General features: G+C 43.8%; 1 protein-coding gene across 2 annotated transcripts in view; it reads right to left on the bottom strand.

Moving 5' to 3' along the window:
- The window catches only part of grik4 (glutamate receptor, ionotropic, kainate 4), a 225,614-nt gene that overhangs the window by 116,318 nt on the left and 92,820 nt on the right, over positions 1-16,476 (bottom strand). For both annotated transcript variants that reach the window (XM_014213630.3, XM_014213632.3), the window contains exon 4: positions 3,005-3,170. In XM_014213630.3, the coding sequence (XP_014069105.1) occupies positions 3,005-3,170 (166 nt within the window). The remainder of the gene's footprint in view (positions 1-3,004; positions 3,171-16,476) is intronic.

Here is a 16,476-nt window from a genome sequence, read left to right as displayed (position 1 = left end):
GATTAATGAGTTTCCTTCTTTGCGCTACCTGTGCCTTTGGGTGGGCCTCTCTCTCTGTCTCTGTCTCTCTGTCTCTCTCTCTCTCTCTCTCTCAGCCAGGAAGCCAGGGTCAGGCTGGGAAATATTCATGGCTCAGCCACGCTCTATTAGGCTGTCACCGGCCGCGGTGATTAATGAGCCCAGCGTCGACCGTCTTGGGGCCTCTGCCAGCCAGCTAACGGTACCGTGGCTACTGCTACTGCTACAACAGCACATTGCAGATCCCAAGCCATCACTGGTATTTTACAGTAGCGCTGCAGAAGGGGTCACACGGCAGAGCAATCACTCTCCCTCCGTCCCCCACGTACAATTCCAGTAGTAAGGTTAGATTCCCCTCAATCAGCTAAAGTGACTGGCATCCTTCTCATTGACGAGGAAGGGCCATGCTCCCCTCAGCAGCCTTATCGATTCCCCCTTAGCCCACACTGACAGGAGCTCAGACAGAGACATACAAAAAGGAAACCGCCATAATAAAGTTTGAGGTTTCTGTCTCACACAGCTTGTAGATGGTGAGATCGCCGCCCTTCATGGATATGTCGATAATTCAAAGCATTTGACAACTCTTGCGAGGCACGGAACTGTCATGTGTCTTTGGGCTAATTACCAACATCGTTTGATGAGCTCTCAAATGAACGACAGATTGAAAGGAGCACGCATAAACACCCAGTGGAAAATAACAACTAATTAGCTAGTTTTGACATTGGCAAGAATCAAAGTCCATGCAGTTCTGAGTCACTAATGTCTTTAGCCTTTGGTGGGCGTTTAATTTTCCTTCTTCCCTCTTTTCTTCCTTGTTATCTCTGTTTCTCGGGTAACACCTCAGTCTAACTGGCTTTGATGAGCACAAACGTCAACCATTCTTTTCTGAAGTTGGTTGGGAGAGTTGAATGAGGGGTGGGGTTAATGGTGGGGAGAGAGAGTGGGCAGGGGGGCTCGTGCCAGCTGAAAGCACCTCGGTTCTAATCGAGAGCTGAAATCCAGTCCGCCACACTTCAAAGCCCTAAGCTGATTAAGGTGAAAGTTGGCCTGTAGCAGATGACATCAATGTGACTTTGTATGGGCACTTGTAATTACTGATTCCTGTACGGAGAAGGGCAGAAACAGACTGGGATTTAATCTTCCGTACTTTTTGTCACAATGGAATAAAAGAGAAAGATGCATTCATGGCCTATGTGAAAAGTAATTTGCCTGCGTTTTACCAGATGATGACACATTGTGGGGGGAAGAATTATGCAAGAGTAAATGCATTTGGGTTATACATAGGCTTGAGTGTGGGTGAACCCACTGAAGGGTGATTCTGGCTGACGGTAGGTGGGGGCGGTACATCCTGTATAAACACAATGCACAATGGCCAATGCAGACATCGGATTGACCATGCAGCGCAAAGCACTTCTCTCTCCAGAATGCGCTCTCTCCCACCAATCGTGCACATGCATTTTTCATTACTTCATTGTGTGAATTGTTTGCATTGGATTGTTAGTGTAGCCTATTTCAATTCCCCATTACATACATCACCAGTAGTATATTTACCGTTAATTCCTATCATTTCTAATCTTTGTTTGGTTATGATCATTTCTGTTAATGCATTCAATGTATTATTATTCCAGTCTTACCGTTCTCATTGCTGGAGTGGACACATTGTTTGCAGAGCGCACAACCTATGCCACACTTGTGAGAAACATGTTTTAGTTTACTTCATTACATTTATGAGTTTTGTCAATTCAATTTAGTCATTGTCTTTTATTTGTAGTGCTCCTGTCAATGTTGGGGACGCGCACCTGATTACGCATAGACGTATACAGGCCTATAGGCTACCTGGCCTGCGTGCAAATGTAAGCATATAAATGTGACCATTTGGGGATCTGATAGTAGTTCTGATTGGCTTAATGCACCACCACTAATGAGCAGTGCAGCTTCTCAAAGTAAGTTTTTTTTCTCCACCTCAAACAGTCTGTTTTTACAACATTTGAGAAATCTTTCCAGCTCTCTCCCTTCTGATAACCACTCAGAGTGAAAGGGAAAATGTAATTCTCTGATCCAGTGGAAACGTCATAAAATATGCCTACCCGATTACTTCTTATCAGTGCTTGACTTGGACTGAAACAGGTTCCGGAACTCATTTTGAGTGCTGGTACTGTTTATATTTAGGCGCAGGAGCTCCACAATACTTGAGCTACAGACTGGGGCGAAGGTTCACCTTCTAACAGGACAACGACCCTAAGCACACAGCCAAGACAACGCAGGAGTGGATTTTGGGACAAGTCTCTGAATGTCCTTGAGTGGCCCAGCCAGAGCCCGGACTTGAACCCGATCGAACGTCTCTGGAGAGACCTGAAAATAGCTGTGCAGCGACCCTCCCCATCCAACCTGACAGAGTTTGAGAGGATCTGCAGAGAAGAATGGGAGAAACTCCCCAAATACAGATGTGCCAAGCTTGTAGCGTCATACCCAAGAAGACTCAAGTCTGTAATCACTGCATAAGGGGCTTCAACAAAGTACTGATTAAAGGGTCTGAATACTTATGTAAATGTAAATGTGATATTTGAGTATTTTATTTGTAATAAATTTGCAAAGAATTCAAAAAACAGTTTTTGCTTTGTCATTATGGGATATTGTGTGTAGATTGATGAGGGGAAAAAACGGTTTAATCAATTAAAGAATAAGGCTGTAACGTAACAAAATGTGGAAAAAGTAAAGGGGTCTGATTACTTTTCGAATGCACTATATAGAGCAATACACCTTTAAAAATGTCGACCAATCGATTGGTTGAAAGAACAAACGACTTTCAGAGAGTCAAGATTTTCTTTAGTCGGGGACAGCCCTAGTGCATATGCACATGCATGAATGTGCAACAGTGTGTGAGAGCTCACGTGTGTGCACATGCAAATGTGTGTGCACATGCAAATGGAATGTGTGTATATGGTACAAATAACAACAAAGAGCTAGTGGTGCATGACCCACTCACAGTCGGCCTGGGCACAGATGAGGCAGGCTGTGGTGCTGTTGAAAAAGGTGAGCAGGCCAGCCACGGCCAGGCTGATGTCTGTGTTGGTGGGACGCAGGTCCAGGGTGGTGAAGCGGGGGAACTGAACCTTCAGAATGTCCTCTGGGGCCACTTTCACATAGGGCACCTACAGAGAGAGAGAGAGAGAGAGAGAGAGAAAGGTTCTGGATGAATAATTCAAGTACCAAGACATGTCTACAAAGAGATCAAGAGTTTTTAAAGCACTGTTAGCTCTTGTCGTATGTGAATATGGTGTAAACATACAGCATGATTCTGAAAAAACCAAAGCATTATTAGAGGAGATGTTTGTTGAGCAGTTCCAATACTTTGGCAAAGAGGCGTGCAAAGTACAAAAAAACAAGTGTTCATTATATTCTCATCAGGCTAAATAGAATCATCTTATATCTGAAACTAATAAAACAAATGAGAATACTTAAACTCCCTCACAGATGCCTACTAAATTAACTATAACTCCTGGGCTCAATTAAATAAAGAACAGTTTATACACTGAGTGTACAAAACATTAAGAATAGTTTCCTAATATTGAGTAGCAACCCCCCCCCCCCCCCCCTTTTGCCCTCAGAACAGCCTCAATTCGTCTCTACAAGGTGTTGAAAGCGTTCCCACAGCTTTGTTGAGCGTGAAAAACCCAGCAGTGTTGTTCTTAATGTTGTGTACACTCAGTGTATATTGAGTGTGGAGAAAAGTAGACCTCTTCACAGGCAGTGACGTCAAAGAGATGAGTCCCAAGCGTTAAGTTAAAAACACAAAACTCAGATAAGAATCTATAAGAGACTAAAAATCTCCTATCACAAAAACTTCCTGAAACGTTCAGGGATGTTTAGCAATGATTGGGCGTCTGTTTTCACAGCTGGTGTATGATGTGTTGAATAAATCGCAGCCGTTTGTTCGGTGTCCCTGCTGTGGATCCAGTCACAGCAAGTCTTCAGTTCTTTAAGAGGATAAACACAAATGTGCAGAGAGTCTATGGAGATGCTTTGTAAGTCCAACCCCCCTCGCTCTCAACTTCCAAAGTTATGGCAAACATAGCTTACACCTGTACCCTACCTGCAAAAGTAAACTAAATTGCAATCACATCCAACCACAAGTGCATCTCCTCCCCCCACTATCTCTGTCTCCACTTGCTCCTGTCTTCCAGAAGCGATTGAATCCATCTCTCTTTTCATTCGCTATCCACTGAGGTGTGGATGGATGCACCCGGGCTGATGGGCAGCAGGCTGTGGGGCGTCTGGGAATGCAATACGCCGGGTGATTCGGTGGCTAGCGACCAGCGCAGTGGGCTTGAAGGGGAACCCGGAAGGACGTCACAAGAGAAGCCTCTTCATCACAGCAGATTGCCTGCCTGCACAGTGCTGCATGCCCATACATCGCTCTCTCTATGCCCCTGTATCCCCAATTGGTTTTCAATCCCTGCCCATCAGGGTGTAATGGAGTCCCTGGGAAGAATGGATGGATGGAGCACACTCTTTTCCTGACAGGCGGCGGCTGTGGTGGCAAAAATGTGATTCTCTCCTCCTGAGGAGCTGTGAAACATGGATAATGGCCGAGCCACACTGGGGAAATGCAACCACTCCACAACTCCCCACTCCTCCATCCCCTCTGCCCTTCCAGGATCCCTTCTCGCTCTCGCAGCACGGACCACAGAGTGTTATCGTCGTGCCCCTTTCTGTTCGAGAGGCTTTCTGCTCTGGTAGCTTTGCTGTGAAGCAGTGGGGTTTGAAGAGAAGAGAGAAGACCTCCATTGGCCTATTGGTGATATGTTGGCTCAATGAAGGAATTATTTGTCTACCAAAGCATAAGACCACCGCAAAGAGGCCTGCTAAACTGACACAAGGCCTAGCCCAGTAGCTCTACAGTGATCAGTATGAATAAAACAATGGATCAGAGCACAAAATATAAATGCATCAGGAAGGAAAAGGATCATCTTTGGTTTCAGTGAGCTCATAGAAGAAGTTTAACTCATAGAACAAATAAAATGTTCAAACAGTTAATTGAGAGGTGCTCATTGTCAGGAACAACAATGCAGATGGTGTAAGTACCTATGAGCTGCAATGAGCTGGCACCTGAAATAGAAGTTCTGTACAAACCATGACGGCGACCGCCACCGAGACAATGTTGTAATGTCAAGGGTTCCTGTCTGGGAGACGGGGGAGCTCATGCAGGGGGTAAAGTGAGTCATGATCACCCTGCTTAGATGAGTCATTTTCCTCCATGTTACCTCCTCCTCCAGTTGGCTCTGTAAAAACCTTTTAATGTCACTTCATTATTGCAGGACTACTTCTTCAAACTAACTTCCTTAAAACAGGTATACAGATATCCCTATTACTGCCGTCTTACTGACAAAGGTTTCATACGCAAATAAATCACATTGACTGTTTCCGGAATAATAGGATATTATGCAGTGAAATAGTCTGTCTACAAGTACCATCCTCTGACAGATAATTCACAGCAATGCAATCGCATGACACTTAAACCTCACTACGTCTCTCAGAGAGTGGTCTATGCGGCAGTCAGATACAGTACTGTCTGGAGAGGTGGAGACTGAGGGGAGGGTTGCTTGTGTATTAGAGATGCAATTTCTGGTTGTGTGTGCTGAGTGTGTGCTCCTGCCGTGTGACAGTGGCTGTCAGTGAGCGCAGACAGAGGCCTGACAGCTGTTTAATGAGAGAGATCCGCACAGGACACTGAAGTGAGACAGCGAGCCAGAGAGCTGTGCTAACTAGTAAACCTTGCGCTATCCACACGTGCGACGAGAACATACTGGAACACCTGCGTTATGCACCATGAACACCTTTATATTGCTACCGTATCACAAACATGACCTTGCCCCTGACTGGTTGGTGCCGCATTCACACGCGACTCCTCCATTACGGTGGATTCATTGTGGTGTTCCCATAGATCAGGATTGTTATTCTCAATGGTTACGACAGGTGTCAAAATGCCGGGAGGAGACGGCATTGGCTACATCCTGTTTGCGTGGAAAGGCATGCCCTTTGGTTTGTGCAATGCACCAGTCATTTTCCAATGTCTTATGGATGTGATGCTTGGTGACCTCACCCGCAATCATGTCTTCATCTATCTTGATGCCATTATTGTCTTCTGAAAAGACTGGTAATGCTATATAAGCCTTATGATGCATTGCTCAAGTACAGTATAACAACAGCCCCCTAACTCCTGAACCAAGCTAAAGTAAAACACGAAAATGTATTATTCTGTATATGTCTGTTATGGTGCTCTGAGAAGACTCAAGTTTTTTTTATTGTTGGGCTACTTTGTTGACACCTAAAACAATGTTCTTGTTCTACAAAAAGGACTGAGAAAAACAATATTTTTGGTTTAGGTGATCTCCAAATCAAATTTTATTAGTCAAATGCACCGAATACAACAGGTGTAGAGCTTACAGTGAAATGCTTACTTACAAGCCCTTAACCAACGATGCAGTTTTAAGAAAAATACCCCCCAAAAAATGAAATTAAAGGAACAAATAATTAAAGAGCAGCAGTAAAATAACAATAGCGAGACTATATACAGGGGGTACCAGTACAGAGTCAATGTGCAGGGGCACCGGTTAGTGAAGGTAATTGAAGTAATATGTACATGTAGGTAGAGTTATTAAAGCGACTATACATAGATAATAACAGAGAGTAGCAGCGGTGTAAAAGAGGTGGGGGGGCAACGCAAATAGTCTGGGTAGCCATTTGATTAGCTGTTCAGGGATCTTATGGCTTGGGGGTAGAAGCTGTTCAGAAGCCTCTTGGACATAGACTTCTGTGCGGTAGAAGAGAGAACAGTCTATGACTAGGGTGGCTAGAGTCTTTGACCATTTTTAGGGCCTTCCACTGACACTGCCTGGTATTGAGGTCCTGGATGGCAGGAAGCTTGGCCTCAGTGATGTACTGGGCCGTACGCACTACCCTCTGTAGTGCCTTGCGGTCGGAGTCCGAGCAGTTGCCATAGTGATGCAGCCCGTCAGGATGCTCTCGATGGTGCAGCTGTAGAACCTTTTGAGTATCTGAGGACCCATGCATAATCTTTTCAGTCTCCTGAGGGGGAATAGGTTTTGTTGTACCCTCTTCACGACTGTCTTGGTGTGCTTAGACCATGTTCGTTTGTTGGTGATATGGATGCCAAGGAACTTGAAGCTCTCAACCTTCTCCACTACAGCCCCGTCAATGAGAATGGGGGTGTGCTCGGTCCTCCTTTTCCCGTAGTCCACAATCATCTCCTTTGTCTTGATCATGTTGAGGGAGAGGTTGTTGTCCTTGCACCACATGGCCAGGTCTCTGACTTGCTCCCTATAGGCTGTCTCGTCATTGTTGGTGATCAGGCCTACCACTGTGTCATCAGCAAACTTAATGATGGTGTTGGAATCGTGCCTGGCCATGCAGTCATGAGTGAACAGGTAGCACAGGACGGGACTGAGCACGTACCCCTGAGGGGCCCCCATGTTGAGGATCAATTTTGGCTTACCATATGGTAAGCCAAAATATAATGAGATCTTACATCTGTTACCTTGCCCCTTACGTGCCAGCCGAACAAAACGAATGTTTAATAAAATATTAGACATCCTTTATGGGGGGCAGCATGTCAGCCATAACTGATGATGACCTTTGTTGGGAAAATAAAACATTAGCCATGTGTCACAGCCCAGCACTGGCCCACTCACAATTAACACACAACAGAGCCACTGTGGAGTGCCTGGGCTTACCAGCAGTGCTGAGCACAGAGAGGAGCATGCAGGTTGGCCACAGCCCATCAGAGAACAGATGCACAGGAGAACACAGTCCATCAGTCAACCCCAGAGCTGGCAGAGGTGGCTGTGGTGGAGAGAAGGGGAAGGGATGGGAGAAGGCAGGTGTGGGTGATCGTGTCCGTCTGATCATATGTGGCACTACGAGACACATAGTAGGAGCTCAGCTACTGTGGGTGGGAGGGGGTCGGCGACAGAGAGGAGAGGGAGAGAGAGTGAGAGGAGACAGCTTCTGTTTATTGTGGTAATGATCCTGGAGCAAGTCCCACTGGTTTGGTTTGTCCAAGATGGGAGTGGTTGATAAAGATGGAGCGGTCTGTGGTGGGTCCCACAGTGCTTTTTTAGGCAAGTGGAACATTGACCACCAGATCCCTATATCATTGATCAGCCGGCGGTGAGAAAAAAGCTCCCTTTCCTTGGAAAAGCCTTCTTCACTCTTGCCTTTGTGCTACTAAAAATGGTCAAAGACTCCAGCCACCCAAAGTCAGAGACTGTTCACGGCAAGCGGTACCGGAGCGCTAGGGCTGGAACAAAAAGGCTCCTTAACAGCTTCTACCCCCAAGCCATAAGACTGCTGAACAGTTAATCAAATGGCTACCCTGACTATTTGCATTGACCCCCATATTTTATTTGTATATATTCATATTTGTTTACAATGACCCTCTTGCACAGGCTTGATGTACACTCACTGGACTCTAACCACACACACACACATACTACACTGACACTCCAACACACACACACACACACACACACACACACACTGCTGCTACTCTCTGTTTATTATCTATGCATAGTCAAATTGCCACTACCTACATGTATACTGAAGAAAAATATGAAAAGCAACATGTAAAGTGTTGGTCCCATGTTTCATGAGCTGAAATAAAAGATCCCAGAAATGTTCCATACACACGAAAAGCTTATTTCTCTCAAATGTTTTGCACAATTTTATTTTACATCCCTGTTAGTGAACATTTCTCCTTTACCAAGATAGTCCATCCACCTGACAGGTGTGGAATATCAAGAAGCTGATTAAACATGATCATTACACAGGTGCACTTTGTGCTGGAGACAATCAAATAAAATGTGCAGTTTGATCACACAACACAATGCCACAGATGTCTCAAGTTTTGAGGGAGCGCGCAATTGGCATGCTGACTGCAGGAATGTCCACCAGAGCTGTTGCCAGATAATCAAATGTTTCTCTACCATAAACCGCCTCCAATGTCGTTTTGGAGAATTTGGCAGCTTGTATGGCGTTGTGTGGGCAAGCGGTTTGCTGATGTCAACATTGTGAACAGAGTGCCCCATGGTGGCGGTGGGGTTATGGTATGGCCAGGCATAAGCTACGGACATGAACACAATTCCATTTTATTGATGACAATTTCAACGCACAGAGATACTGTGATAAGATGACAATTTTTTTAATCTACACCCCTACATTTTTAAAAGGTATCTGTGACCAACAGATGCATGTCTGTATTCCCAGTCACGTGAAATCCATAGCTTAGAGCTGTCACGACTTCCGCCGAAGTTGTTCCCTCTCCTTGTTCGTGCGGTGTTCGGCGGTTCGACGTCACCAACCTTCTAGCCATCGCGGATCCATTTATCATTTTCCATTGGTTTTGTCTTGTCTTCCATCACACCTGGTTCCAATCCCATCAATTACATGTTGGTTATTTAACCCTCTGTTTCCCCTCATGTCCTTGTCGGTGATTGTTTATTGTAAGTGTATGTGTACGTCTGTACTGGTGTGCGTCGGGTTATGTTACCCATTGATTTTTATTATTATGTTTTCCGGTGGGTTTTTTGTGAATAAACTGCGCCGTTGGAAACACAGTTATTTCTCTCCTGCGTCTGACTTCTCTGCCGCCAGTTAAACACCCCTTACAAGAGCCTAATGAACCTATTTCAATTGACTGATTGTAAAATGTTGCATTTACATTGTTGTTCAGTATACATATTACCTCAATTTCCTCGACTAACCCGTACCCCGGCACATTGACTCGGTACCGGTACCCCTTGTATATAGCCGTGTTATTTGTTATTTTATTGTGTTACTATTTTTCCTTTAGTTAATTGAGCACATTTATCTTACTTGCTTTTTTTCAACAATGCATTGTTGGTTAAGGGTTCATAAGTAAGCATTTCATGGTAAGGTCTACACCTGTTGTATTCGGCCCATGTGACAAATACAATGTGCTTTGATTTAATTTCTGATTAAACAAATGTCTTTGTAGGGAATGAAAAGCTTTATGAGACCACTCTAGGCCTTTAAGCTTTTGAAGTTCCTGAAGGAGATATTAGGTGGTCCAGATGTTAGACAAGTGAGACAAAATGCTCTCAGCCATTTTTTGACAAGGGACCTGCAAGCTTCCTCCATGGGGAACCACATACATAAAACATTGTAGAACTGACAAAATTTGTGTCTCAGGGACCAGCCAGCAGCATCCAACAGATTGGCACCTGTCCACAAACCAGATGTTGAGAAATATTAACCCAGGTCGTCTGCACATATGAACCATCTGACTGACTCCGAAGTATTCAGCATGGCAGTTGCGATTTCAGTTCTCTCTGACAGATTATGTTTGCTTAAACCATACATAATTGATCTGCAAACTCCTGACACCTGAAATGTGACCAATATCATGCCTGAAAGAAAATGTCTGAGGCTATTTTCAGTAATGGTGAAGCTTGCATAGAGAGCTTGTGAGACAATTCATTCAGCAGTTCTGAGAACCTCATCTGTGATGGGTTTGTTTGAATCCTATCACCTCACACCTAAACAAAAGGGCCAGTGCAAGGACACAGATGACTACAAAACAAAAGGAACAATGGAATATGGAATACGCTTTTGCATATCTATAATGACAACAAACAGCCAAATTGAATTTGCATCGCCCGTTCATCGCTGGCAACCAGAGAGCGGCCGTGCTCGCATTCATCTCCCTGACCAAGTAAAAGCAGCTTCCTGAAGACAGAGGGAGTGAATTTGGATATGCACAGATCTCCTGGATACCCTCGACAAGACAGATCAACAGCACAGTGAAGAAGGGGGTCAAGAGGGGTGTGTGTAATCCAGCAGCAATAGCAGGCGCACCTGTGTTTTGTTTGCAAGCAGGCGGAACAGAGGCACCCTGCACCGAGTGACACCAAGCGTAACATCCGCAACATGGCCCCCTGCAGACCTAGCATCCCATCCACCAGGCATATCTTAATGTGCCTTCCCCCCACAAATAGTATGTGGGTTTAAAGGGCCGATTACTGTACATCGAAAAACGTCAGTCGACACTGCTAGCCAAGATTCAAAATCCCAGAGCAAATTATTGTCTACCCTCAGAAAGAGAGATCCAGTATTAGGCTGATGGTGTGTGATTATAAGGGGGTAAGAAAAGGTCCGGCTGATTTGAGACGAAATCCCTCTAAAGGTCTCTCAAGCGTTCGCGCTGAGTTTTCTTTGGGGGAATCGCCAGGGCTGACCTCTACCTCTTTCGGCAATCAGCCAGAGATGCGGAGTATGGTGAAGTGAGGGGGGATGTGCAAATGAGAGGAGACTTGCTTTGACTGATTTGCGTGCATCTCAAAGCACTACCAGGAAAATGTTAGGTGAGAGGATATTTCCTGGAAAATGGTCTCGGGCAATGGAGTATAGGCAGGAATGTGAGCATACTGGGGTATAAAAGCAATTCCACATCGTACACACTGATATGTGCTGCTGGGCCAGAGAACATGGTGTCCAATAAAATCTAACTGAGCCAGCCGACACACACTACTCACACACAGCGGACTCAGTCGACACAGATGTCAATGTCAGAGAAATATAGGGCAGATATTGAATATCATATGTTAATGACTGTCTTCACAATAAACATGTACATTTCATGACCATGAGACCGAAACGTGTTCAACTTCCATTCATGGCCGTTCAACTGTGCTTTCATCTTTTAAAGTGGTCAGAGTTGATGCCTCATGCTTGGCCGAGTGGAATAATCCTGAATTAACATGCACTATCAATGAGAACCTGGGAGGGTAAACTGACCCAGCGTGGCGTCACACTCACACTCCCAGCAGCAGATCACAGTGAAATATATATATAAAAAAAAGAGAGAAATGACATGGCGGCCGCAGCGCAATTTAGAAGTAGCCCAAAAACCCGCAACTTAAAGTGAAGGTGTCACTGACAAGCATTGTGATTCTAAAAGTGGAATCTGCAGGTTTGTCGCTCCGCTTTTATTCGAGCAAGAGAAAAAACAGCCTCCCACTGTGATAAGCACCTATCGGCAGTTTTTAGGCAGGATGATTTTCTGTGTGTTTCAATGCATAATTTTCAAAGCCACCTCACGAGCTCTTATATTGAACAAAAAAATAAATGCAACATGCAACAATTTCAAAGACTTTACTGATTTACAGTTCATATAAGGAAATCAGTCAATTGAAATAAATTCATTAGGCCCTAATCTATGGATTTCACATGACAGGGAATACAGATATGCATCTGTTGGACACAGATACCTTAAAAGAAAGGTAGAGGCGTGGATCAGAAAACCAGTCAGTATCTGGTGTGACCACCATTTGCCTCATGCAGTGCTCCTTCTCTTAGAGTTTATCAGGCTGTTGGTTGTGGCCTGTGGAATGTTGTCCCACTCCTCTTCAATGGCTGTGCAAAGTTGCTGGATGTTGTGGCGGGAACTTGAACACGCTGTTGTACACATCAATCCAGAGCATCCCAAACCTGCTCAATGGGTGACATGTCTGGGGAGTATCTAGGCCATGGAAGAACTGGGACATTTTCAGTTTCCAGGAATTGTGTACAGATCAGTGGAGGCTGCTGAAGGGAGGACGGCTCATAATAATGGCTGGAACAGAGCAAATGGAATGGCATCAAACATATGGAAACCATGTGTTTGATGTATTTGATACCATTCTACTTATTCCTCTTCAGCCATTACCACAAGCCTGTCCTCCCCAATTAAGGCGCCACCAACCTCCTGTGGTACAGATCCTTGCGACATGGGGCCGTGCATTATCATGCTGAAACATGAGGGGATGGTGTCGGATGAATGGCATGACAATGGACCTCAGGATATCGTCACGGTATCTCTGTGTATTCAAATTACCATCGATAAAATGCAATTGTGTTCGTTGTCCGTAGCTTATGCCTGCCCATCACCATGGGGCACTCTGTTCACAACGTTGACATCAGCAGACCGCTCGCCAACACGACACCATACACTTGGTCCGCAGTTGGAGGAGGTTTATGGTAGAGAAATTAACATTCAATTATCTGGAAACAGCTCTGGTGGACATTCCTGCAGTCAGCATGCCAATCGCACACTTCCTCAAAACTTGAAACATCTGTGGCATTGCGTTGTGTGACAAAACTGCACATTTTTCAGTTGCCTTATATTTTCTCATGCATTTTCCCCATGTGTACCTGTGTAATGATCATGCTGTTTAATCAGCTTATTGATATGTCACACCTGTCAGGTGGATGGATTATATTGGCAAAGTAGAAATGCTCACTAACAGGGATGTAAACAAATTTGTACCAAAAATTTGAGAGAAATAAGCTTTTTGTGTGTATGGAAAATGTCCTGGATGTTTTATGTTAGCTCATGAAACACTTTGCATGTTGCGTTTATATTTTTGTTGAGTGTCAACGACCATGACTTAGAAGATTTTCTGCAGCATTCAAGTGCAAAACATAAAAAACGGTTAAATGTAATGTCAAAATTTAGATTTGCGCCTAAATAGACATATTCAAAAGTAATTATTTATCATATGGAGGCCATAAACAATACCTAGTGACGCTTAAACTGCCAGAAAGATTAAAATCTTACCTTTCTGGTAAAAATAGTTATAAATTGCTGAGGTGTAGTCTATTCTGAGGACACAAGCTCAAGTACACAGAACAAATATAAAAATATGACAAATCATATTATTCAACAAAAGTCGGGGAATAGGGCATGAAATTATTGAAATGATTTCTAAACATAGTAACAATCAAATTATAAATGACTTACTTTGATATTTCACCTTTCTTATAACTGTAAAATTAATATGATCATACTTAGTGACAGTAGAAAATTGCCACCATTTCATAACTGACAGAGCATTTTCTGACCAGCATCCTCTGAACGACGCAGACACAATTCAAATGCTTGCTGACTCATTACAACTTCAGCTTTAAGCACGAAGTGATTATGTCTCGCTGTGACCAAGAGAAAGTGGTCTTGTTCAAATTCTACGAAATAATTTTGTATTGTTTCATGTTGAGCGCTCTAAATCCATCTATGAACATCACAGCGTGATGAGATTGCTTTTGCTGCGTGGGCTAAGGTCTCCCATTTCATATGTCGTACGCTGAGCTGCAAAATCGGACATTTGTTTGCATAGGCCTGAAAATTTGACGTGTCGCTCCCTAAGCAAATGAGGTGTCAGATTTCACAGAGTGCACAGCAATTGATGTTGCGCCGTTCACAGAGCACTCAGTACATAAAATATTGGTCGGAACCGGTCCAGAACCGCTCAAAGAGGTGTTAAAAGGATTATACACGGACTGTGAGCTAGGAGTTCTCGGCATCTGTGCTACGCAATTGCTTCTTGTGAAGAGCTAAAAACAGGTACTGTTTTTATTAGTTACCATTGTCTAAATCCAGATGGTACAGTATGGCTCTGTACAGCATCACTTAGAGCCTCCCAAATGGATATGGAGCTCTCCGAATGATAAATTGAGTGTGGGTAATGGGTTGATCACATAGCAAGGGCTGTCATGAGTCATATTTTCATGCGACCCCTATTTCCTCGGCCTCCTGTCAGATTGCCAGCATCTGTGCACTATCCCAGTAAAGAATTATGAACACAGACACAATCACTGAGCACAGACAGGATGTAATTGACTCCCCAACACCTTCACAACAACTGCCACACACACATGCACACACACACACTTACAAACACCATATAACACTATATAGGCTACTGTAGATGCAGGGTTGATACATTTAGAAAGTAAAATATACAGTGCCTTCAGAAAGTATTCATAACCCTTGACTTATTCCACATTTTGTTGTGTTACAGCCTGAATTCAATACGTATTAAATCTATTTTTTTCTCACCCATCTGCACACAATACCCCATAATGACGAAGTGAAAACATGTTTTCATAAATGTTTGCAAATGTATTGAAAATGAAATAGAAAAATATCTAATTTACAGAAGTATTCACACCCCTGTGTAACACCATGATCTATTTCACCTGTCTTGTGCTTGTCTCCACCCCCCACCAGGTGTCTCCCATTTGTTCCCGTTATTCCCTGTGTATTTATACTGGTGTCCTCTGTCTGTCTGTTGCTAGTTCGTCTTGTCAAGTCAACCAGTGTTTTTTTCCGTGCTCCTGTTTTTCCTAGTCCTCCCGGTTCTGACCCTGTCCTGACACTGTACCCGCCTGCCTGACCATTCAGCCTGCCTCAAGCCTACCTGCCGCCCTGTACCTTCTGGACTCTGACCTGGTTTATGAACTTCTGCCTGTCCCTGACCTGCCCCTTGTTTTTCAATAAATATCAGACTCGAACCATCTGCCTCCGGTGTTGTTATACCCGGAGTCAAAACTTTATAGTATTACCTTTGGCAGCGATTAAAGCTGTGAGTCTTTCTGGGTAAGTCTCTAAAAGCTTTCCACACCTGAATTGTGCAATATTTGCCCATTATTCTTTTCAAAATTCTTCAAGCTCTGTCAAATTGGTTGTTGATCGTTGGTAGACAACCATTTTCAGGTCTTGCCATAGATTTTCAAGTAGATTTAAGTCAAAACTAACTCGGCCACTCAGGAACATTCACTGTCTTCTTGGTAAGCAACGCCAGTCTAGATTTGCCCTTGTGTGTTAGTGATGAATTCTCCTTTCAGCAGGAAAATAACCTAAGTGTCTGTTGGAAAGCAGACTGAACCAGGTTTTTCTCTGGGGTTTTGTCTGTGCCTAGCTCCATTTCGTTTATTTTTTTAAATCCTGAAACTCCCCAGTCCTTAATGATTACAAGCATACCCATAACACGATGCAGTCACCACTATGCTTGAAAATCTGAAGTGGTACTCAATTTGCAGCATTACTTTAGTGTCTTGTTGGGAACAGGATGCATGTTTTGGAATATGTGGATTCTGTACAGGCTTCCTTCTTTTCACTCTGTCAATTAGGTTAGTATTGTGGAATAACTACAATGTTGCTCATCCATCCTCAGTTTTCTATCACAGCTATTAAACTCGTACCTGTTTAAAAGTCACCATTGGCCTCATGGTGAAATCACTGAGCGGTTTCCTTCCTCGTCGGCAACAGAGTTAGGAAGGATGCCTTGTATTAACTTGGTGTATTGGCACACTATCCAAAGTGTAATAACTTCACCATGCTCAAAGGGATATTGAATGTCTGCTTTTTATTTTTACCCATCTACCAATAGGTGACTTTCTTTGCGAGGCATTGGAAAATCTCCCTGGTTTTTGTGGTTAAAACTGTGTTTGAAATTCAGTGACTGAGGGACCTTACAGATAATTGTATGTGTGAGGTATAGAGATGCAGTCATTAAAAAATCATGTTGAACACTTATTGCACACAGTGAGTCCATGCAACGTATGTGACTTAAGGACATTTTTACTCCTGAACTTATTTGT

Source organism: Salmo salar, chromosome 09, assembly GCF_965601325.2.
Source record: "Salmo salar chromosome 09, fSalSal1, whole genome shotgun sequence".
NCBI classification, from domain to species: Eukaryota; Metazoa; Chordata; class Actinopteri; order Salmoniformes; family Salmonidae; genus Salmo; species Salmo salar.
This window is presented reverse-complemented; position numbering and strand designations above follow the sequence as displayed.